General features: G+C 37.0%; 2 protein-coding genes across 3 annotated transcripts in view; one reads left to right on the forward strand and one right to left on the reverse strand.

Annotated features, from left to right (window-relative positions):
- VPS37A (VPS37A subunit of ESCRT-I) overlaps window positions 1-6,987 on the forward strand; it is a 12,444-nt gene extending 5,457 nt beyond the window's left edge. The window contains exons 4-12 of the mRNA XM_065061025.1: window positions 513-613; window positions 1,549-1,765; window positions 2,752-2,822; window positions 4,168-4,295; window positions 4,388-4,446; window positions 4,535-4,603; window positions 5,097-5,240; window positions 5,946-6,026; window positions 6,255-6,987. Coding sequence (XP_064917097.1) covers window positions 513-613; window positions 1,549-1,765; window positions 2,752-2,822; window positions 4,168-4,295; window positions 4,388-4,446; window positions 4,535-4,603; window positions 5,097-5,240; window positions 5,946-6,026 — 870 coding nt within the window. The 3' untranslated portion in view covers window positions 6,255-6,987. The remainder of the gene's footprint in view (window positions 1-512; window positions 614-1,548; window positions 1,766-2,751; window positions 2,823-4,167; window positions 4,296-4,387; window positions 4,447-4,534; window positions 4,604-5,096; window positions 5,241-5,945; window positions 6,027-6,254) is intronic.
- Window positions 6,988-12,067: 5,080 nt separating this feature from the next.
- Window positions 12,068-23,278, reverse strand: part of MTMR7 (myotubularin related protein 7) — a 48,922-nt gene continuing 37,711 nt past the window's right edge. Inside the window, exons 8-14 of one of the 2 annotated variants that reach the window (XM_065061022.1) lie at window positions 23,153-23,262; window positions 21,072-21,197; window positions 20,275-20,324; window positions 18,344-18,544; window positions 17,317-17,457; window positions 15,318-15,444; window positions 12,068-14,840 (exon numbers count right to left, since the gene is read on the reverse strand). In XM_065061022.1, the coding sequence (XP_064917094.1) occupies window positions 14,481-14,840; window positions 15,318-15,444; window positions 17,317-17,457; window positions 18,344-18,544; window positions 20,275-20,324; window positions 21,072-21,197; window positions 23,153-23,262 (1,115 nt within the window). In that variant the 3' untranslated portion in view covers window positions 12,068-14,480. The remainder of the gene's footprint in view (window positions 14,841-15,317; window positions 15,445-17,316; window positions 17,458-18,343; window positions 18,545-20,274; window positions 20,325-21,071; window positions 21,198-23,152; window positions 23,263-23,278) is intronic. The other variant, XM_065061023.1, reaches the window with a different exon arrangement.

Consider the following 23,278-nt stretch of genomic DNA (forward strand, 5'->3'; position numbering starts at 1 on the left):
CTCTAATATGCAGGATTTTAATATGCTGGGGTTTGGGTGGTTTTGTTTGGTTTTCCCTGCCAACAAGGATGTGGTAGGGGTTTTTTTGTTTGTAGAGTCGTGTTACGACTTTTTTAGAATGCAATTAATGATGCTTTTTTTCTCAGACTTAAATCTTGATTTTTTTTTTTTCTCTTATTTTTTTTGCCCCTAATGTAACTTGGTAACTAAGGTGGATTTTTTTTTGTTTTTCATCAGAAATGTTATACTTCATTGATTCTCCATTGTTAATGGAACATGTAAAATGCTTGTAGTTTCTGTTCAGTTTTGGGTATCTTTATAACTTTATTTGGAGCTTGTGTAAGTACAGTTTACATTAGCTGATATGTCTCTGAAATAGCTTACAGCACTGTTATGTTGATATAATACATAGTCAAATTCAGCATGTTTTGAAACTGTTGGAATCCAAGAATAATTTTTCTCCTACATCTTGCTGCTTTAAGTTTTTTGAGTTTTTGTTTTGTTTTTATCAGTTTACAATGCACTCAGATCTTGGAAAAATCATTCAAAGTTTACTGGATGAGTTTTGGAAGAATCCTCCAGTTCTGGCTCCTAGCTCAACATCGTTTCCATAGTAAGTATCTATTAACACAATGAATGGAGTTGTGTGTATTAACTTACATTTTTTAAAAAGAGATGAAACCAAATATTAGGAGGGCAGAAACAGGAGTAGTGTAGCGGATGACTTGGGAGACATAGATTTCCCACACTTGCACAATTTCATGCTTGGTGGCATGATTGTTTTGACAAGAAACACTAGGATTCTTCAGAGTTGCTGTATCAACATGCTGATATAACTTCTATTTTCTTGAAAAAGAATAAATATTTACATTATCAAGTGAAATCTTGAATTTGCTATACATAATGATTTGAACAGTCATGCTTCCTTATATTCTGTTCATGATCTCCCGGGTTTAGAAGCAGCTTCTCTTGCACAGTTGTGCAACAGAAATTGTGCAATTTAAATAATTGTATTAAATATGCAAAAGTGGTCTGAGACGTTACAGCTTTATCAGTACAACTATGGTTCTTGTGGCTGATAATACTGGGTTTAGATGCAGCTGCAGTTGGGAATTTAAAAAAAAATCATACATATTGTTTAGAAGTAGTTATGCGTGTGTTGCTCAAGCTCTTAAATGCTATACTACTTACTAGTAAGAATGTGTGACATGGATGCGTTCCTAAGGACTTTTAGATGGAAACAATTTAAATTTGTGCTCATAAATTTTTGAGATGTAGTTTTCTTATAATTGAGAGTGTGAGTGTGCATTTGGCTGCTTTACAATAATATAGTTTAATGGAGTTGTACATTATGTTAGAGTATAAGACATAAAATAGACTTACTATGTTGGAAGTAAGTGAGAACAGAAAATGCAAAGTTTATGATGTTTTAAAAATTCAATATTATGTCTTTGTATATGATCTAGTAATTATAATTCAAACTATTAGAAATGCGCTGTAAGCAGTAGGTTGCTCATGGTCATGTCTTGTTTGTTTCTTTGTTTTTAGCCTTTTCAACAAACCAGCTGGAATGCCTCCTTATGCTCCTCAGGGGTTTCCATTTCTTCCTCCATACCCACCTCAAGAAACTAATAGAACAATGGCAGCTGTGCCGGTTGCTGAAGCAGTTCCTTCGAGCTACACTGCAGACAAGCCTGCTGCTCCCTCTTATGGCTTGATTGCTGATCTGCCACTGCCTGTTCCAACGGCAGAAGCCGTGCTTCAGGTTTGTGCACTGAGTTTTGCTGCTTAAGCTTTTGGACTCTGAGTATAATTTCCCTCAGGGCTGCACAGGGCATTGCTCATGCTAGGAAAATAAAACTTTTATTCTGGCTTTGATTGAAAGTTTTTTAGTATGAATTTGGAGTCAGAGCAACAAGTTAATCTTTCTGAGTTTTAGTGAAACTAGTGCTATGCTAAATGTCTTTGAATATACTTATACGTAGTGCAGCTGTGACTGTTTCTCCAGCCAGAGAAAATGAGATCCTTTTCTCTATATGGGATTTTCTGCCCACAACCTATCAGGTGAGAGTGATGTGCAGTCTCAAGCCTTTATGTGTAGAGTATTTATTTCTCGGCTTCATGCTTCAAATAGCTTCTCTTCAGGGTTATTGTATGTGTGTACTTACAAACTCCCTCTCACTGATGCACTTGGAGGATTTTTTTTAATATTCTCCAAGAACTTTACATCTAAATGTTTAGTCTTTAATCAAATCTTGTCTCTAGAAACAAAAGCTTTCTTCATGTTGAAAGGCACTTTTCTTGTTTTATAGAATTAAAAATTTCTGCCTTCTGTGAAGACAGACTTTTTTGTTTCCTTGCCCAGGAAGTTTTTTTGCAAGGGATTATAGGTTTAAAAACCACATGAGAGAGAACAATATGTCAATCTTTTTCTCTCTTCTCACTTCCCTGAGTTAAACTGCTCCCATGTGTTTACTGGGTCATCTACCTGTTGTCAAAAGGAGGACATAGCAAAACAGTATTATTTTCCTCCAAAATTGACTCGTCTTTTATAACACACCTTCCCAAACATCCCCAAGTATTTCATTGCCATGGTTGAGTTATCTTCTGTTCAGTAACTAGTGCTACTACTTCTTAGTGCTTTCCTGCTTTTCTTGTTACTGGCAAATACTCATCTGGTTTTGGGTTAATCAGGTTAAATAACAAGAAATTTCTCTTCAAAAATCTAAGCTTTTCTAAACTTCCATTTAGGTTGGCCAGAATGGATGTACTTACAAGATGCCTGATGTTCCTGATACCTTTCCAGAACTCTCAGAACTGAGGTAAATTTTCAGAAGGTAGCAAAACTTTCCATAGCCATTAAAAGGCAATTACTGCTGGTCTGTATTTGCTTTTTCTCAAAAGTCTGTATGCATCACTGAAAGGTTTTTGTAGAAATTATAAATAGGAGAACTACCTCTTACCAAAAGTGTAGAGCCAGCCGTGTGTTCAAATGTGGTGCTTATTTAGGGTTTTCTCAGCAGGAACAATATTTTAGGATTCAACACCAGGAAAAAGTGCATTTATTTTTACTTTTTCTAACTGTCAGTGTTCTGCTGTCTTCTGGGGCCTCACCAGGGACTTGATTTCTACTAATACACTAAGCATAACTTTTGAAGGAGGAAAGAGGACAGGGAAATGGATTTGAAAATGGTTTGCAAATAGACTACTTGGTGAGCAGCTCACCACACGTAAGGGGGTTTGGCTTAGATAAATCCAGGTGGTAAATGTGCCAGCTGTCCCAGTGAAAATCACTTCCACATCTACATATTTCACATACATATTATACAAAGATTTGCATCAAAAGCATATCTTGTCACAATTTAAAAAAAAAAATATTGGTTATTGTTCCCAGCAATTTGCTCAGATCTAATGAGATGGCCTCCTTGATCAGTTACCTGAGATTAAACAGATGACAGATTACCTATTAATTCTGAAAGACTTTTAGGAGATTGATTTCTTTCTGATCTCATATCTTCATGGTAGTGTCATAGTTCAGTGAGTTTTCAGTCTGTCCTTGGAAAAAGGAAAAGACCTTTGGCAAGAACGACTTCTGGGTTTGTTTGTTTGTTTCCCTTGACACCTTCTTAAGAGCCTGTTTAATTTAGCTAAATCAGCTGTAAATTCTAGCAGCATCCTTATTATGTAGCAGACAATTAGGAGGTTTAGGGGGGGAAGTACAATTTGTTTGTTTAAACAAAACTTTCTAATCAAGTTGGGTCCTTCCAGGAAGACTGGTTTAAAATTCCATGATTGTTCTGGTGGTAAAGTCACAAACAGCGTTCCAGATGTGCTGAGGAGCTCTACTGGGCATAGGTGGCACTGTCCTGGCAGCCTGGGGAGGACTGAGAGCCGCTGGGTGGGTGTCTGATAGCTGGCCAAGGTCATTCTGTTACAGGAGCGTTAAAAAAACACTTTATAGGCAAGTAAGGCTTGAAATGAGAGATACCTTTTAACACACTGCTTTTTAAGCTTACTGCTGCAGAAAAATTAGTGGTCAAGTGTCATGTATCTGTTAAGTCCCAATGAATGCCTGAAACTTTTGACTTTTGGCAGAAATGAGTTACTCTACACGGAGTATTTGCTGTTAGCTTTTAATCTTCTTTCTTTCTTTCTGTTTGAATGTAGTATATCACAGCTGACCAATATGAATGAGCAGGAGGAAATGTTACTGGAACAATTTGTGACTCTACCACAACTGAAGCAAGTCATTACTGATAGAGCTGAGTTAGTGAAAAGCATTGAGGAGCTGGCAAGTAAGATGTCAAAACATTAGCATCTGTGGCTGTGTTCTGTTATACAAACTGAATGCTTTTAAAAAAGTAGTAATAGTGACTTTATTTTACAGAAAAGAACTTGTTGCTGGAGCCTAGTCTTGAGGCAAAAAGACAGATGGTCTTGGATAAAGTAAGTGAACAATAAAATTTTTTTCAGAAATAGTAATTGTAATATTCTGTTATTTTTCAGGAGTAAAATATTCATTTTTGTCTTACAGTATGAGCAACTCACACAGATGAAAGCAGCCTTTGAAAAAAAGATGCAAAGACAGCATGAACTTAGTGAGGTATAATCAATCTCTATATCGTGTTATCCTTTAACAATACTTCACTAAAACTGAAGTTGTGATTTGTATCTTTATCCATAAAGAACAGTCTCTTGGTTGAGCTCTAGTTTTGTATGAAATAGATTCACATCAGGTTTGAAATACAATGAGATGAAGTACCAAACAGTTTGAAAGCAAAACAGTGTTATGACTGCACGACTGTGGTTTTGGGTTGGGTGTTTTTTTTGACGCTAGAACAGAAGCCAAGTCGGAAGAAGGGAGTGTGATGAGCATTTAGAGCTGTTCTTAAGTACAACCCTGGGTTGAATCCTTTCCAATTTAACAAGTTATGCTGTTTCTTGGAAGTGAAGCTTCATCTAGGCACTTAAGCTTTTATGTAGTAGTGTTGTTCTATTTCATATATCCCATATTTTTATAGTCACTTAATTTTCTTCTTGGAAATGTAGGTTTTAATGGACAGTTTAATATCACATAAGAGGTTTTATTTTCTTAGAGTTGCAGTCCAAGTGCTCTGCAAGCAAGACTTAAAGTAGCTGCTCATGAAGCTGAAGAGGAATCTGACACTATTGCAGAAGACTTCTTGGAAGGCAAAACAGAAATAGATGACTTTCTTAGTAGTTTCATGGAAAAGAGAACGGTATGTAATATACAAGTCATTCTAATCTGAGAGATATACAACACATAGTGAATAAATTTAAGACTTAGAGTTTGAGCAGTCCTGCGATACAGAACAGTGCTTCAGTAAGCTCCAACAAAAGAAAAATACATCTCTAAGTGGCTTCAGTCTATTTAAAATACAATCTGCATTCTGAAGGCATATATTTTCAAGACAGGACTGCAAAGTTCTCATGCATTAGACCCGAGTCCCATGTGGTTGCAGATATTTTTGTGCCACTTTCTTCTATATCCTATATAGGTATCAGAAAGATAGATACTTGGATAATTTTAAATTTGGTAAGTTGACATAGAATGACATATTAAGCAACCTTAATGTTCAATTTATTAAACTTGTTAAACTAATTATTCTGTTGATACCTATCACCAAAGAAGTAACTGAAGTTCAAAGGCCACCGTTCTTGCTCATACTGTGAGAAGAGAACTTACCAGTCTTGTACCTTTCTTTAAAGATGTGTAATAAATGCATTTCTCCTGTAAGCAGTTGTGGGTGGAATATGTTATCGATATAGACAGTTGTTCAGCTAGAAGCTTGGAAGGAGGGTCGTTCTCAGGGTTTTCCTTTTTAAAAGAGCCTGCAAAGCTGCTAAATCATTGAAGAGAAACTGTACTATGCGTTATAAAAAATTCTTTTCAGAACTCTTTCTTCTTATGTCTTGTTTTGTAGCTCTGCCACTGTAGACGAGCCAAAGAGGAAAAACTTCAACAGGCAATAGCAATGCACAGCCAATTTCATGCTCCGCTATAGGTAAATTGCTGGTTCAATATTTGTGGTGATTTATTTTTTTTTAAATAATTTACATCATTGTCACCCACTTAGGAATTGCCAAATGCAAATGGATTTGTTACAATACTTAGTGTTCTAACAACGCTTTCTGTGGAAATCAAGTATGTACTGCATCTGTTGTTGGTTGTATTTGAAACATAACTTCTGAAGGAATTAAAAATTTCTAATTATGGAAATTTGTCTTTACAGACTTCCTGCAAACTACACCTGCCAAGAGAATGAGTGAAAAACCCAGTGAAGCACACTTTTTAATGACTATTATTTGCAAATAAGCATTTCATCTTATGTGCTTGTATTTATAGAAGAAATTGTGTACAGAGTTGGGATGTTTTTTGTACAAATTAGAATGTCTCTTTATATTCTCATTGTACTCAAGAATCCTTCTATTGCAATCTTTGCACTAATTTCCTGTATTTATTGTTGATAGTTCTTACTATATTTAAGTTCCTGCTGCTATACTCCATTCTTCAGAGATTAAATATCTAAACATGTAATTTTGACTAGCTTTTTACATTTTTTTATAAAAACATAATTCATATCTTTTGTATTTTGAAGTTTACACATAGATTTGGCTTGATCTATGGAAGAGTTTGAGATAAATAATGATAGGGCTTTGGAAACTGAAGAAGTTCATAATCTGAGATGGACAATGAATTCACGAGCTGTTGTTTCTTGAAGCCAAAATGTTTAAGAACAAGATTTTTTACTTTTAAGTAATAATACAAAACTAAGTATAGCCTGTATTGTGTTTTGAAGAAGTAGATTTGCATTAAGCAAAGGGTATGTTGGAACAAATTACATGGGAATCAGAATAAATGATCTCTGCATAGGTTTGGTATGTTTCTTGGTAGCACTGATGCACTTGATTTCAGATGTGGCTTGATACCTACCACTGTAATTAAAAACAATTTTCATGAAACAATTTCATTTTCATATGTTTTTACTTAAAGGAGAAATAATCAGGTCACCTGCCAGTTTCTGTTTTATGCAATATGAATATCTTTGTCATGCGAGGAACTCAAAAGCACTTTACAAAAATTAGTTCTCTAAGAAGTAGCAGCTATTTTTTCCGAATTTTAAGGAACAAAGAAACTAATTTAGCTGGGGTTGCACAGTGTGTTATGTTAAGGTCAGTGATAGAATTTGGATGCAAGACTTAATTCTGCCTTTGAATCTCTGAATCTTACCTCAGGTGAGCTGACTTTTTTTTAGGATGGGGATATATCTACTGAGAATGAATAGGACCAAGTCCAGTATTCTATAGGAGAAAAATACAACTTCTAAATACATGCATATATGTTCTCTGTTGCTCTTGTAAAAAGGCACATTCCTTTTCTTAATCTTGTCAGTGTGTTAGGTGTTCGTGAAGAGAGTCAAGTTCCAGAAGAACAGAAGGAATTGTAGACTTCTGAGAGATCAATAAGATAAAGCACTGATGAAGTAATCTGTCAGGAATCCTGCTTCTTTCTCTCCAGGAAGCCATCTGGAGATAAACCTCTTAGCCAAGACACAACCTATGTGTTGCCTAGACAGGGTCACGGAACATCACAGGTTCAATTCGCAAACTAAAGCACATCCGTCCAAGTGAGTTCTTTGCTGCATCACTGATCTTCAGTCACTCCTAAATGCGATGCTCTTCTAGCAAAATGCAATGAGGTGTATTTCTTCTGAATTGGAGAAAAGGGAGTAAACTTGGAGTTACAAAAACTATGTGCAAGGAGTCTTCCACAGGCTAGTGAATCTTCAAACGCAGCTTTCATCTCAGCCCTTTCATACTTTACAGTACTGTGGTTGTCTGTCTTAAGATACTGCCTTTCAGGGAAAATGATCTATTCGCTGGTATTTTATGGCATTTTTCTTTTTAAAGCTGGTCCGAAGTCTGAGATTAGGTATCTCAAGCAAACAGAACTATGATCCAAATCAAAGAAGATATTTAGGTACAAAATTCCTTTGACTGCGTTATAATGCTTGTATATTAACACAGCAGTTCTGCTCATGTGCTAACTGAAGTCCGAATTAAAAATGAGATCCTGTAGTTTTCCAAGTGCTTCTGGACTTAAGTGTCTGCGTAGTGTGATTTCTCCAGCTCTGGAGAAAAGTTAGATTTAAGTAATGAGTGTTACCTTCTTGGCAGACTCTGCCTGTTTCTGTGCTGAGTGCACAAGTTGTTTTGGATCTTTTTCAGAATATCTTGCTAACAAGCTTAAAGGCTAGACATACAATCCTCTACAGGGCTGGTTTGTTGTTGTTTCTTCCTTGTAAGCAGAGAGAAGAACGGATAACCAAACATCCAGTGCTGTTCCTGAGTTGGGCTGGTATCTTCTTTATACATTTTATAATGGCATGGGATGACAGACTTCTGTCCTCATCTGCCTCCTCCTCTTGAATGTTATGTGCTGTAATGTGGTGCTCTACTGTGACTGAACTCTCTAGCCAGGTCACTTTCAGGGGATTCGCTTTCCAAACTAGTACAAGTTCTCAACAATTCAGCTTTTTCTCTTCTGTTACTTTTGTGAGCAAATCTACAAATTCAGGACATCTCTGTGGAGTCCTGATGATGATAACGGAGGAGAGTCTAGAGGAAAATGTCACTGTTCAATGCAAGTTCTTAGTACAGTGTTTCTTTTTTGGGGATATGGAAGTTTAAGGTTGTCTTTTTTCACCTTTTCTATTCTCTCATATCTTAGGATTTTTTCCCCCTATTTTTTAGTCCCTTCTGCAGTCACAAACCCATCCTCTAGAAAAGAAGCACAGAAGTCTCTGTATTCAACAATGGTATATGGGGTCAGCTACAGGTATCTTGTCACACGCAGGAATGGCCAACCTGTTTCTGGCCCTTAAAGGACGAACCATCCTGCTGCTGGTTTCTGTTGGGTTTTTTGGTTTTGTTTGTTGTTGTGCGCTTTTTGTTTGGTTGGTTTTTGGTTTAGTTTTTTTTGTGGTTTTGAGTGTGTTTGTGGTTGTTTGTTGGGTGGCTTTTATTTTTTTTTTTCCTTTCATTTTGTCCTACACTGGTTGTGCCAATGCAAACATTTTTCCTTATAGGCAATCTTCATACTTTGACCAGAAGACTTAGAACACTAATAACACTCTGTCAGAGTTGGGTTTTTTCGGCCTCTAGCATGCTGGTAGTTCACTGTTAAGCACATTCCTTACCTTATTTTGCTGAAATGTGGCATGTAGGTGTGAATCCAGCTTTAAACAGTGCCCTATGAAGTGTAAGAGAATGGCAGCTGCTGATAGATGCATATTCTGAAATCTCTCGAAATGTGTTAAGTGAACTTTTAAGCAATCTGGAATTATAGGCTAAATACAGTGACTTGTTTGTGGCGAGCCTTGCGCTGTGTCATGCTCATGCTGAGGTGTGGAAAAGTGGAAAAGTGAAATAAATGAGCAAGAAACACAAGAGTAAGGAGGTGGCTTGTCTCTGGTGTTGCGGTAGTTTGGGCTGGAGATGCATTCTGTATTGTAGCTGCTAATTGAGTCTGGGTTTTGCATAATTTTAATATCTGATCTTGCTGCTAAATGTTATCTGTAGCTGAGTTTAGGCCTTTTGTCCCTACCTGAGTCAAGTAACTACTTAAATCCAGAACTGAATTCTCCACATAGCAATTGTAACTGATGCTATTGCAGACCAGAGACATTTTAAAATACAAGTCTGAAATTAAGTAGGTTTCATTTTAGGGTGATCTTGTATACAACTGGTGTTAATAGTACATTCTGCTGGCACTTAGAAAGTTTTCCTAGATTTCATAGTGTGTTTGACGTGCAAACCTTTCTGAAAGACTGGGCTTGTCAGGTATATAGAGCTATGCTAACCACCACTACAAGCAAGAGACTACCATAATGTTAGTTCTAAGCAGTATCAAATGACCCACTATCATTCTGTTATTTGCTCTGTACATACTCCTGCAGCTTTGCCACTTTGGACCTTGACCAAATGTGGAAGTTAGAAATCTTCCAGTCTTGTTTCTGTTCAAATATCTTACTACTCCCTTCAAAGACTAGGACAGATCTTTCTAAAAGAGAGATTCAAGAGACCTTCAGGTAAAACTGAATTAAAACTCTGGCAACAAAGTTAAGTCAGTTCTCACAGCCTTATTGTGTATGTTATTCTGAACAGTAAATACTGTGATATGTTAAATTTACAAATAAAGGCTTTGGGATACTTAATGCATTTTGTAATTGTCCAGCTTATGGATAGACTTGGGCATTGCAGGACTTGTTGGGTGGATACAGAATTGTGTTGGATGCAGTAAGTGACTCAAACAAATAATCTTTATGTGTTGTGATTTGAGCTTTTCCTGTTTAACCTTTTTAACAGCAGTAACTCCTAGAGCCACCTGCACTAAAATGGGCTTCAAAAACCCATATTGCATCTCTGCCTACTGCTTAGGTAAATGTCTTGTTTTAGTCGGACACCTGTAGCAATCAAGTTTGTATGTAGTAATAAGCTGCAAAGAAAGCTTGTATCTCAGTAATAAGGGAATACCTTAACATAAAGAACTCTGTGTTCTTTAGTTTTTAGAAACAGAATAAATTGATCTGAATCACCTTGGCAACCAGCAGACTTAAAAATGAGTCCTTGCCTGAATTCTGTCACAATGAGTCTGGTGAACCTATAGCTTTCATTAGCTTCTTTCCAGAGTGATTGGTATTACAACACCATTAAATTTTATTTCAAGATTTAACATGATCTGATTTGCTATATCCAGGTGTTTTACTGGCAATTCAAATGATACATGTAAAGCTGAATGCTTACTTTACATTTCCCTCTCTTCACCCTACTCTGGCAATGTTTCTGGCCTCTGAATTTGGTGTTTGCTGTACACTCGGCCTTAGATCTTTGGCAGAATTTTCACCGATCATAGTGCCATGATAAGTTGACCTACTTTTAACTTTCCTCACACATGTTCCTGCCTTCCCAAATGAATTGTCAGTGTCTTACCTGTCCTTGGAGGATTTTTCAGTCACTGTGGTGTTTACCTGTATCTATGCTACAGAGTGTAAGAGTGACCAGCCAACCTGAAAGCTACATGCAACCTTCAGTTTACATGTAGAACCAGGCCATTGCCTCAGCTGTGGTGTTTGCGATAAACTTGAGGACTCTGTGTAAGTTAGGGCACTGTCCACAGAAAAGCACCAAGTTAGCTGGTCCACAGTGATGAAATGCTCATCTTCACTGCAAAGGCTACCTGCTGGTTGCTGGGGTTTGATTGTTATTCGTTTGTCATCAAACACGTCATGCTATATAAACTGGTGCTCTGGCTTGCCCCCGTCTTCAGAGTATGTGGTTCCTTGCCTTACTGCTAATTTTACAGAGCTTTCCTTCCCTGCCTCCCTCCTTTTTTGTATTCTTTTTCTGTCATTTTGTATTCTCAGGTATAAGTTGTGCCCTCCAACTTTTTAATTTTATTTCTCAGCTTTTCAAAATCCACCACCAGTTTTACCACCTTTGTGTCTTGTATAGAGCTACCAATAAAAGCAGCCAGTTCTTTCTGTCCTTTAGATGGTGATCTTTTGTAGAGAAAACTACAGCTGTTTGATCCCATTGCCAGTGTCCTTTAGGTGCACATTTTCATACTAAAGAACAGCCTGAACCCAGTGAGGCTAAAATTACACCACAGAAATCTGTGTGTCTTATTTCAAATTACAGTGGGCTCATGCCAAATTTTCAAGGATTTGCAGCAGAGGGAAGATCCCCACAAGGCTACAATAAATCAATGTAGTTCATAGTGTGGTTTTCTCATGCTTTTTGTTTCAAATTACCTAAAAAAATAAAAGGGGGGGGGAGGGGGCAGGGGCAGAGGCAGAGTGTAACACGTTCCCATATAGTTAACTCAATTGACAGTGCCTCAGTTTTCTTAGTTATCAATCTCCATAGCTTAACCTACTGAATTCAAGTATTGAAGTAGGGAATATACAAAAATCCCTTGGTTTGATTGAGAGTTGTATTACAAAAATTGGGAAAGCAAACCTTGGTTTCATTCACCAGTGTGAGATAATGCTAAATGACCCAAGTGTTTATTTGGTAGTGCTTCTCAGCAGGCTAATAATGCCACAAATACATACATTACAATGAAAACAGTAGTAACTAATGCAAAATTCCAGGTACTGAAAGACACATCACAGAAGGCTGCTAATCAAAGTCTTAATATAAAATATTAATATGTTAATATTTTGGTTGTAAAGTGAGTTACAAGGAGTTGCATAAGCGACATGAAGACAGTGCTTTGAATTTGCATATGTTCCTGGTTTGCATTTATATCTAGACATGTCTGATAGGACACAATACCATCATACACAATTTCACATTTTAAAGATCTGCAATAACATTGCTCATTTCCAAACTCATTTTTAGGCAGAATATTTGTCTGTTTTGTTTTCATTGCTGACTCTGCAGCATGTTTCTTAGTTTGAGAAAACCCATTCAAAATCTCCTTTAATACCATGTATTTTACAGGTTATGTTCAGAATATGAAACATTTTTAAAAGTACAATTAAAATCAGGGATTTTGTTTATTAAAAAATTCATAAATATTAAAAACCAGAAGGCTAAATTCTCAATAGAGTCTAAGTTATAGTTGTATTTATTTCAATTGAGCTACAATGATTTATCAAATCGAGGATCTGGCCTTTCAGTATAACACTAAGATAAATCTTGCTGATAGGAATTGATTTATTTGTTCAAAGACAGCAGCTCCCTTAAGAGGATATATTAATAATACTGAGGTTTACCTACCCATTTTTAATACAGCAAGTTCATAGAAGTGAATGAAAAGCTATTCCACAAAAGCAGGCTGAATAATAAAATCTAAAGCTTCTAAATTGAGGTATATCTATATCATTTAATTCTGCCTGTAAGTCTCTATTTGAAGGAGTAGTATGAAATGCAATCAAAGTAAACTTACATTATTCCTGCTTTGCTTTACTACAGTTCAATACCACATTGTTTCCAAGCAGGTAAAAACAGCCATGTGAGTTGCATTTTTAATGGCTTGCTTTAATTAAAAATAAACAAACAAGAAACTTGGAAGAATTACATCCTGGTATGGAAGCCTTTGTAATGTTTCAAAACATCCCATATTTTAAACATTTTTCCAGTGGTTTACCTCCCTGCCTATGATTATGAAAGCTATTACTTCTTCTCTTAAAAAACATGAAAATGCTTAAACCAAACAAGATTAAACTTCCTGTTGTGGTGAATCAGTCTTTATTAAAATAGCACTGCCATGTGTTGCTCAGGTTGGGAAATACTACAGAGGAAATTTTGTGTGAGGATAAAAAAACCAAACAACTTTGATTGTGGTTGGTTTATTTTGAATAGTAAGCTTTGGAAGAAATACTCTTTATGACAGTTCCTTCATGGACATAACCTTCCTTTAATTCTGAATTTGGAGTGATGCTTTCATAAGTGATTTTTTGTAAGTGATTTTGGACTCCCTGTTACCTCTACTGTAGATGTACCTCACTCCTGCTCAAATAAAACATTTGCAAGTAAAAGTCAAAATAGGCTGGAGAACTCAGGGGTTTATTACCTTCAGAATTTTACCTTTATGGGTTGGTTGGAACAAGGGTAAGATATTAAAAAATAAATAAATAAACCTGAGAAAAAAACAGCAAGAGGCTAGAGTATACTGCCTAATGTACCTTTCATTATAAAGGGATCCTTTACCACAAAGGTGTTGTAAGTATTGTTGTATTCCTTGAAGATTTGATCACAGAAACTACTGAACTTTCAACACTGGTTCAGACTTGAGTACACATGGGTTGCGTTCACATGCAGCAGCGGCAGCTGCTTACCAAAGGGTATTTTTGCAGGATCAAAGCTTCATTTTTCCCCTAAGCAAGCATGTCCATTTGTTAGTTTTACATTGCCTTAAAGGATTCTGGTAGGAGAATATGCAAAATAATTGTTGGACTTCAAAATCTAACACCTCCCATTAAAACAAACAAACCAAAGTGGATAATATACACAATATCTCTGAAGACAAAAGAGCTCTACAGACCTCAGTTTTGACTGATTCACCGGTAAGGCTAACACTAACTAATCTTCAACCTTGTCCCTATGCCTAAGAGAGCGCTTTGGAATTTCACATCTTTGTAAAATTGTACAATAAATAATGATGGAAATGTACAAAGTAAGGAATAACTATGTACGGCACTGATAAAATTAAACGCCACGTTGGCTTAACTATATATAACAGCAGATATTACCTTTCTTTAGCATTACGTCTTAGGACTAATAATGGCTTGTTCTGCTTAGATCTTTACTTACACAATTGCACAGTTCCCTTTCTTTGGATTATTTCTTTAGGCCACAGACCACTCCCATTCCTTCATCTGGTGAAAAGATGTCATTCCAGATCGTGAAAGACTCAACTTCACCAGGATCCTTGCTGTTGTGAAGGTATTTCAGACTGCCAGATACACGGCCTCATCTGAATCCTTGCCGCTGTCTTCACTGGGCAAGCAGCCACCCCCGCTTGGGGACCTACAGCTCAAGTCCTCCACACCAGACTCCTGGTCACTGTTTGCTGAGAGGTCGGGGTCAGAGCTTTTCAGGTTGTCCTGTGTCAAAATCAGGGCTGAATCGTCTTCATCCCCTTGTGAAGGGCTGCGGGATGGGAATGATTTCAGGTCGTTGCTGTACTCCTGGGGAGTGTTAGCTAAGCTGTTGCTGGAAGTAGAAAGCCCTGGCTGTTTGCTTCGGTCTTGTTGCTTACTCTTGACTTTATTACCATTTAATTGTGATTTCTGAAGATTCGCCAATCTCTGAAATTAAAAAAAACAAACAAACAAACAACAAACCAGGGTGTATTACATGGAAACGCTCTGATGTCTTTGGTATTTGCCTTAAAAAAAACAAAACAAAACAAAACAAACTGATTTCAGAGCCCAAGCCCCTTAAAGCTGCCTATTTGCATGTATAGTGTATGAGAAGTGTACAATTTATCACAAACCAAAGCTCAATTACAGCATCCTTCTGAGTTACAGAAAGATACGAAATTTCCTTCAGGAGTAGTACTTCTGCAACAACACAGGTAAAATTTTATCCCTGAAGAAAAAAATCCACTGTTACGTCTTAAATGCAAAACATCAATAGTAATTTATGTGAGAACAAAGATGACGGCTGAACACCCTCATGCCAGAAAAGGATGTAGCATGCAGGGGACTGTACAGAGTAAATACGGAGTTGAGTTTCATTTACCATCAGTTAAGTCTGGGGCATTGAGATCAAGTGTTTATTACCTCTCCTAAGACCTCCAGCTCTTCTTCCAGCTGCTGAGTTTCTTCCTTCACTGCCATCAGATAATCTGTAACTGACTGTCGAGGATGAAGCCCCTTCTCAAAGCGGTTGTACATCCCACTCCAGAACCTGGAATTGACGGGAAGGTCAGCAATTTTCTTATTTGGTGAGGTGGCCCCAGAAGACTTAAATACACACTTTTTTTTTTCCAGACGTTGTCCTAAATGGTTCATTATTTAGGATTATTTATCTTTACAGTGCATACACATAAGTTAATTGAATATTTGGTTAAATATGGTTCGTGGACACACACAGCTTGAACCAGTTTTGATACACAACAGAAAGGTGAATGTACCTTTGACTTAGATCACATGGCTGAGGGTGGCTCCCTGAATGCAAACTTTTGCTGTACTATTTTCTTGGGCTATGGGCTTTAGAGCAATGGTACCTATAAAACAGCCAAGGTTAAGGACAGTTTTTTCATAATCCTGGTTCTCAACCGTTGTTTAACTTCCCATTAAGTCAACTGTGAAATCTGGTATGTTTGGTTTTGTCTGAGGCTGGGGTGGGGTGAGGTGCAGCTACTCAGCCGATTTTTTAAAACTATTTTTATTTTATTATTTTTATTTTTTTTTCCCTGTAAAGTTGAAAATCAGGAGTAAAATAGAAGTGTGGCATCCTGTTCTCTTAAAATCTAAACTGACATTTTAAACTGACCCAAGAAAATTGCATGAAGCATACACATTGGCAAGTTCTCTTCCTGTTCAACAGAATGTATTTGACAAACCCTTAGTTACACAGCCGTGCTGATTTTTCATTTTCAGGAGGAAAGGACTCGAACTGTAAGTCCGTAGCTCACTCTAGCACTTCTCCTGCCTTCTGTCTTCCTGGCAATAGGTGACCACAGCCAGACTGAGTAAGTAGGTAACTAGTTCACCAGACAGGTTAAGTAACCAAGAGACCTGCCCCCAGCTGCAGCCAAGGAGCCAACAGATCTTTTTGGAGCATGTGCATGCTCTTTCATTTATTATTCCTACTCCACTCGTATTCTGTTGAAGTCACATTTCCCCTTAAGTTATCATCTGATAGTTCACACGTGGAAATCTTTACACACCCAAGTAATTTCATTAAGATCAACAGGACTGTTAATCCAATGGAGGACCTGCAATATCAGTACTTCTTTTATAAATCCCACTATGCTAAAGAATAGGATTAATGACTATTTTTACATTGTTTTAAAGTGGATGTGACCCAGAACAGTAGATGTGAAAGAATTCAGTTTCTGTCATTTAGGATATTTATTGACTTTTTAACAGGTGCTTTTACTTGCATTTGGGAAACAAACCGGTCAGTTTTACTTAAATAACAGTTTTCCTTAATTTCTAATTAATTTCTTCTGTTTGTTAAGATTAATTGCACAACTACTCAAGTCAGAATTTCAATAATAACATTTCCAAAATTATGGTATTTTGTTACATTTTGAAAAGACTTAAATATCAGGTCAAACTTACTTCGTATACTTTGCAGGATAACAACAACATCAGGAAAGTCTCCTTTCTGTTTTGCTAAACCCTTGTTTTAGCAATGAAACCATATGATTTCTTGAAATGTCCATTTTTAATTTTTTTATACCAACTGATCCAAATAATCACCACAAAATCTTGGAATGTAAGATGTTTAAGCAACTTTAAATTTGGAAACCACAGACAAGAACAGAACTGAAAGAGCCATTTCCCAGTGGAAGAAGTGAATAACTATGAAATTAGGACACAACTATCAATATAGCTTTAATCTTAAGCTGCTTTTCAGACTAATACTCTGTTGTGGAATGGTGCAGAGGTGTCGGCTGACTGTGGGCATACAAGGAATGAACACATTGCATCCCAGACTGAATTAATTCTCTGTAAGCTACCTTATGGAGTGAAAAATATTTGAATATAAAGGTACTCTGTTCTGTACTAACACAGCATACAGTTCTGAATAGCAAGTGATACTACCTACTTGTACAAGAAGTTGCAGGGAGCCATCTGGGGGTGCAGGGTCCCTTGAGTTTGGCTGTGGTCTGATCTATATAAAGGATTCAGGTAATCAGCACGATTTTTCCACAAGTGAGCCCACAATGAATATGTTCGTTCTTGGATTCTGAAAAAAAATATATTAAGTAAAAATATATTAAAGACTCTACTACAATTCAGGTATAGCTAAAGCTTAAAGAAGACGTTCTAGTGCTTTGATTTTAAGTGGATTGTGACACTGAAGCTGCTCTGCATTTGAGCAGTGAAAAGGACCAAAGGGAAGCAGCAAGTGCTAACTCCCACCTTCCTCTAGCTGCTGCTGACACGATTGGGATGCATGAGGAAAGCAGAGGGGTATCATGAGGTACCTGAGAAGCCAGGGCACCAGGAGGCAAATACAAACATCAGTGCTGCCAGGAATGATATTATTGTCTCTATTTGGGCCTGAGGGCTGGTAGATTAATGCATAATTGCCTTGGGACCAAAGAGCAGAAGGACAGTTTGCTGAGTCAGTCCTAGGAAGGGCTACCAGACAAAAAAGCTGTTTGTAAGAAAGTATTGGAGCGGTCAGAACTGAAGTGCTGGCTGGTATGCTCATGAGATCCAAAATGACGTTAAACCACAGAAGAGCAGCGATTCTTAAACTGAGATCTTAACTAGTTAATAACTTTTTTTGTATCAGAGCTACAGTGACAGCTTGCCTTGGATGTTGTTAATGCTACAATGAAGGTAGGGCCACATGGCTGAAGAGCTAATGCTCTGGGCAGTTTTCACTAATCCCTGTCACACACCCTGTGGATTACATTCCCAGCAGAGCCACATTGCAGAGGATAAACTTAGAGGATAAACTTTTTTTCAGTATTAATCTGTGTCATCAGCAGATGACAGCCAAGAAGTCTGCACTGTGCCTTACGAAAGCACATACATGGATATGGCAAATGTCTGACTCCCCAATACAACACCACCCACAGATGCCACACATAAATATACTACTAAAGAAAAGTCTTTCATACTTCAGCTCTCGTCTCTCCTTCTGGCTGTTACACAGGAAATTCCCAAACTGGCAGGAATAGATGTGATGCTGTATGTGGATGAGGAACCTCTCATTGAACTCAAAGGCACAAGGAAACTGTTCCATCAACTGCCAAACACACTCAATGAACTGGTCAATAACAGGGGATATCTCCTTCGGATCTCCATCTAAATTGCCGTATCTAAACAAGACAAGATACATTCAATTGTAACCTGAAATCCTCCAGGAAAACTGAATTAACAGCAATGAAAACAAACACATTTAGTATACAAGTTCCATCATAGACATTCATTTCTAAAATCTCAACTACTAGAATATTTTTATTTACAAAAATGATGTGTGGTTCATGGAGCAGAATGAAGGCAGAGTTTATCAAGTATAAATAAAGAAAACAAAAAGCCACAAAACATTTACAAGTGTTCTGTTGCCTTACAGTTACTAACAGCTGCATGCTGCATAGCCATGTTTTAATGCTATTAATATAAAGTTATGCTGAAGTAACATAAGTCATCATAAGAATGACTGCAACGACTTTAAAAACCAAGCTTAGACCTTCTCTCAATGGCAGACCATTGCCAAAATCAGATAACTGAGAAGGAGAGGAACAGAAAAACCTTGGCAGAAAACAGTTTAAAGCTGCCCTCTCTTGGTGAAATTTTTAGAAAGTGGTAAATGTTTAACATGCTACTGTGTATGTCAAGTAAACATCAAATTTTCTGTCTATAGAGATGTCTTTTGGAACCACCTGCAATGGGCTACCTTGAAGAACAGGAGCCTGAAAATATGAAACACATAGAAGTAAAAAATATTTTATAAATATGAAAAATATTTATAATATTTCATAAATTTGAAAAATATTTATAATATTTTTATAAGAAGCAGCACTTTCAATCAATTATTCTGCTTATCATGTGTGTGCATGCATGTAAAATGGAACTCCATAAACATCTAAAACTGAAACCTCTAATTCTATTATTATTATGCATCGCAGAGAATATGGCAATATGGTGCTGCAAACCAAGGCTATCAGTGCTGATTACATTTAATAATATCTTCCACCACTGATAATAATAGACATCTGACCGTATCATATTAACTGTAGTATTTCTTGCTGGAATTTCACAGGTGGTGTGGAGCTGCACAGTTTTCCTGAAAGTTTTCTTGGTGTTTTTTGGAAACTAGAACATAATTTTTTATTCAAATCAAGCAATATAATGTAATTATATTCCAGTATAAAAATCACATTTTATATTTTTGTGGAAAATAAAAGGAAAGACAAGAAAGAAGGAAAGTGTGGATATTTATCCATGTTTAAACATATGGAGTCTTCAAATATTTTAATTACATTATAACACTCATATAATGGATGTACAAAATAACTTGTCCAGATAGATGACTTTCCACTTCCCTTTACGTGATGTTTCTGAACAAATCCTACTGTTTTCGTTTGAACAGAGGATAATGGGAAGAGTGTATTTTTTACATACTAGATAACTTGCAGACATGCCTAAGATTAAGTACTGTCCTGCAAGATGTAGTCTTTGCTGAACAAGGACTTAAGTGGGAAGTCTTGGCACTACTGAAAGATCCGCTGGAGTCCCAAGGGATTTTGCAAGCCACATACATGGTTTCCTCTCACAGGGATCTCTCAGGGCTTGAGGAAACTGCAAGACCAGCACTCAGAACTCCCAATAGCAGTTGTGGAATGCGTAGATAAGAAAAGACTGATACGAAAATATTCCACTTTGATTTTTCCAGGCAGATGAATCGTATAGTAGGAGAAAAGGGTATGGCCATTTCCTGAGGGCACTCTGCTGATATGCTTTGAAAGGCAACAACGAAGTAAAATCGGAATGGCAGCAGATACTGACTACACGAAAATATCTAGAGAAAACCTTAGCACCAGCTTACCTGTGGTTAAATTTGTGACCAAAGGAAACCCAATCCTTTTCAATTAACACCTAAAATGAGAATATTGCATTCAGTGTTGTGGAGCAGAGCTAACGTGTTAAGCAGGCAGAAGAGTGGTGTAAACAAGCAGTATTGGAATCCCAGATAATTCTTAGAATAAGCAGAGAAGTTAAAAGTGAGAATGATGCAAGAAAGCAGTATTGGAATCACAGATAATTTTTAGAATAAGCAGAAAAAAAAGGAGTGATGAGCACTGCTGCCAGCTCATGGGAAAGTAGCACTCTTCATGGTTGCAGATAGGATGCCAGTATTTCCACACAACTTGAGTTAGCTTGATACATCGTTTTCTAAAACAGAACCTAAAAATGTCTCTAACATCTTTTTAACATGTGAACAGTAACTTGATAAGCAGCATTCCTAGCTGCTTTACCAATACTGATTTGCTTGAGGAAGGAAAAGATTTTCCAACACAGCTGTTCATTGCAGTCTAATGTCTAAGGAGCACACACTTCTGACACTCAAAATTTGACTGATCCTTGAAAATTAATACAAATTATTGCTTGCATGAAAGCTCCTTGGTATATGAGAAACTTCCTTGGTCATGGTTAGGAAAAACGTAATGGGTGCCCAACTGATTCCCACTTTTGATAACATTTCATACAGAAACTGGGAGACTGTAACTTGGACACATAAAAAAAAGTATATTTAAGAAAAGTTTATTTTCCATTAAAACTAAAGACATATATCTTAAACGATGCATAATACTTTATTTACTCTGTGAAAGAGAACCTGCTTACCATGAATCCCTTCATAGTTCTGTAATACGGATCCAAGAGAAGGCTTGCTACAGAGCAAACCTGGGCTGTCCTATCCCAGCCATCAGAGCAGTGAACAAGCACACTCACACCTTCCTCAGCCACAGCCTAAAGAGACAGGAAAAAGTCAGAAATTTCACCAGCAGGGAGAAAGGCAATGGTAAGAGAGCAACAGTGAGATAGCACAATATAGAGAGTATCAGTTTGGGAACTGGGACACCTTGTTAATTTTTTTATTCTGCCACAGAGTTCTTGAATTACATTGAGTGTTATTCCTCTCATTTGAAAAGTCTTAATCTCTTCCCATCCCATGCAATATGGTGGTTACAGCATCACCTGTTTATGCTCCACTACAGGAGGATGTGGGATCTGTTTCAACAAAAATACATCAGTTTGCCAGAGCAGACAGCTGCTTAGAACAAATTCAGATGCTGCTAATGCTCATATTCACAAACCAGCAACAGAACAGTCATATTTGCAATATGGCTCTTTATTTCCCTTCTTGATGCTAATGTCAATAAAGGCAATGTCTGTTTCTGATGCCAGTGCTAGCACAGATATTATTACAGCACACTGCATTGCACAATGATGACACACTTCTGAAGGTTTGTGTGGTGATAGAGGTAAACTTCCACATCTAATAAGCAAGATTGTATTAGCGTCTTTAGTGTAAACAGCTAGGGAGAGAGTATCCCCATTTTATGTGTAACCACACAAAAAGAAATCACACTAAGTTCTCCAAAGTCTACTGTTGCATTATTTTTAGAACTTGAGATTATTTATTTTTTTTAATTCTGAGGGGTTTGACCTTCATCATTTCTAAAGAAAACCAAATTTAGAATGTGGGGAAATAAAATAGGTTAGGAAAGATACTGATTAGAAAAATAAACATTTAACTTAAGCTTGGGCTTAATAAGGAATGAATAATAATAATAAAGTATCTATTTTATCTCAAGAGACAAGTAAATTCTACCAAAATAGAACCCCTGTGGGCAGGAGACCAATAACTGAGAACACATAAAAAGGAGTCAAAGTGCATGTCTGAGGGGGCACGAGGCTAGAAAACATATAGATAAAAGATATTTTTTTCTGGATGGTATTTTAAGACTAGCCACTGGGGAAAAGTTGGCAAGAGCTAATGTAAATGACCTGATTTCTATTAGCTAATGAAAGCTAGTAGGGCTGGGAGAAATAATAACATGTACATTTGTCCTGCAACTGCTGTTCAGGTAAGGAACTACAGTTGCCTGTTGAGCAGGAAGGAGCAAAGTAAGAGAAATGCAGTTACTTAGGAGGGAAACCCATGAAGTTTTATCCATACGTAGCAGATCATGTGAATAAGAAGCCTTAAAAAAATTGTCATCATAATCTTAAAAATAAGATCTGAAACAGTAAAAGGCAGAGCACAGGAAGGGATAATAGAATTAAAACTACTGATGACAGATGACAAATATCTGCATTACTTTGAATGGGTTTAGGAAAAATATCAAAATCAATAACTGTTGTCTGAAACAGTTCTCAAGTAAGCAAGAGTTGAAGATGCTAGAGAATTTGGCCATGGTGACACACAGGAGCTGGTTAAGGGGGTGAATTTAGTTGGTTGCTAAATAACTCAGAGGGGATAATGCAGTAGATAATATTCCTATATTACAGCTACCATGCAAAAAAGTAGTTCTTGAACAGAAACATTCAACAAAGAAAACGTCCAGAAACCAGTGGAGGAGGCAGAAGAAACAGGGAAAGAAACAGTGGCAATCTCTGCTGGGGAGTACAGTAAGAACATTCAGATGTTACCTGGTGTAACAAGATACAGGGCAGAAGAGGCTTTTGTACATTTGAAGTCTTCAGTGCAGAAGATCACAATTTTTTTAAACCATGTTAGCACAAATCCACATGACAGCACTGAAGAATTATTTCTTGTCATATTTGAAGCATTGCAACATGGGGTTTTTTTCAGCTACAACATCACTGAAGATAACGGAAGTTACCCATGTGCAGAGAATTTCGTCCTCACTTCCTGTATCTGGTTAGTCCAAGTTTTATTCTTATTTTACACACTTTACCTTTGCAATAAAAATGCCAGCATCCATAATGGCTTTGATATGCTTCAGCCAGCCAGAATTTTCTAGGCCCCACAGAAAGTCACTCATTGAAGGCGATTTCAGCTCACAAACTGCAAAATAAGCTAC

This window comes from Columba livia, chromosome 4 (genome assembly GCF_036013475.1).
Source record: "Columba livia isolate bColLiv1 breed racing homer chromosome 4, bColLiv1.pat.W.v2, whole genome shotgun sequence".
NCBI lineage: Eukaryota > Metazoa > Chordata > Aves > Columbiformes > Columbidae > Columba > Columba livia.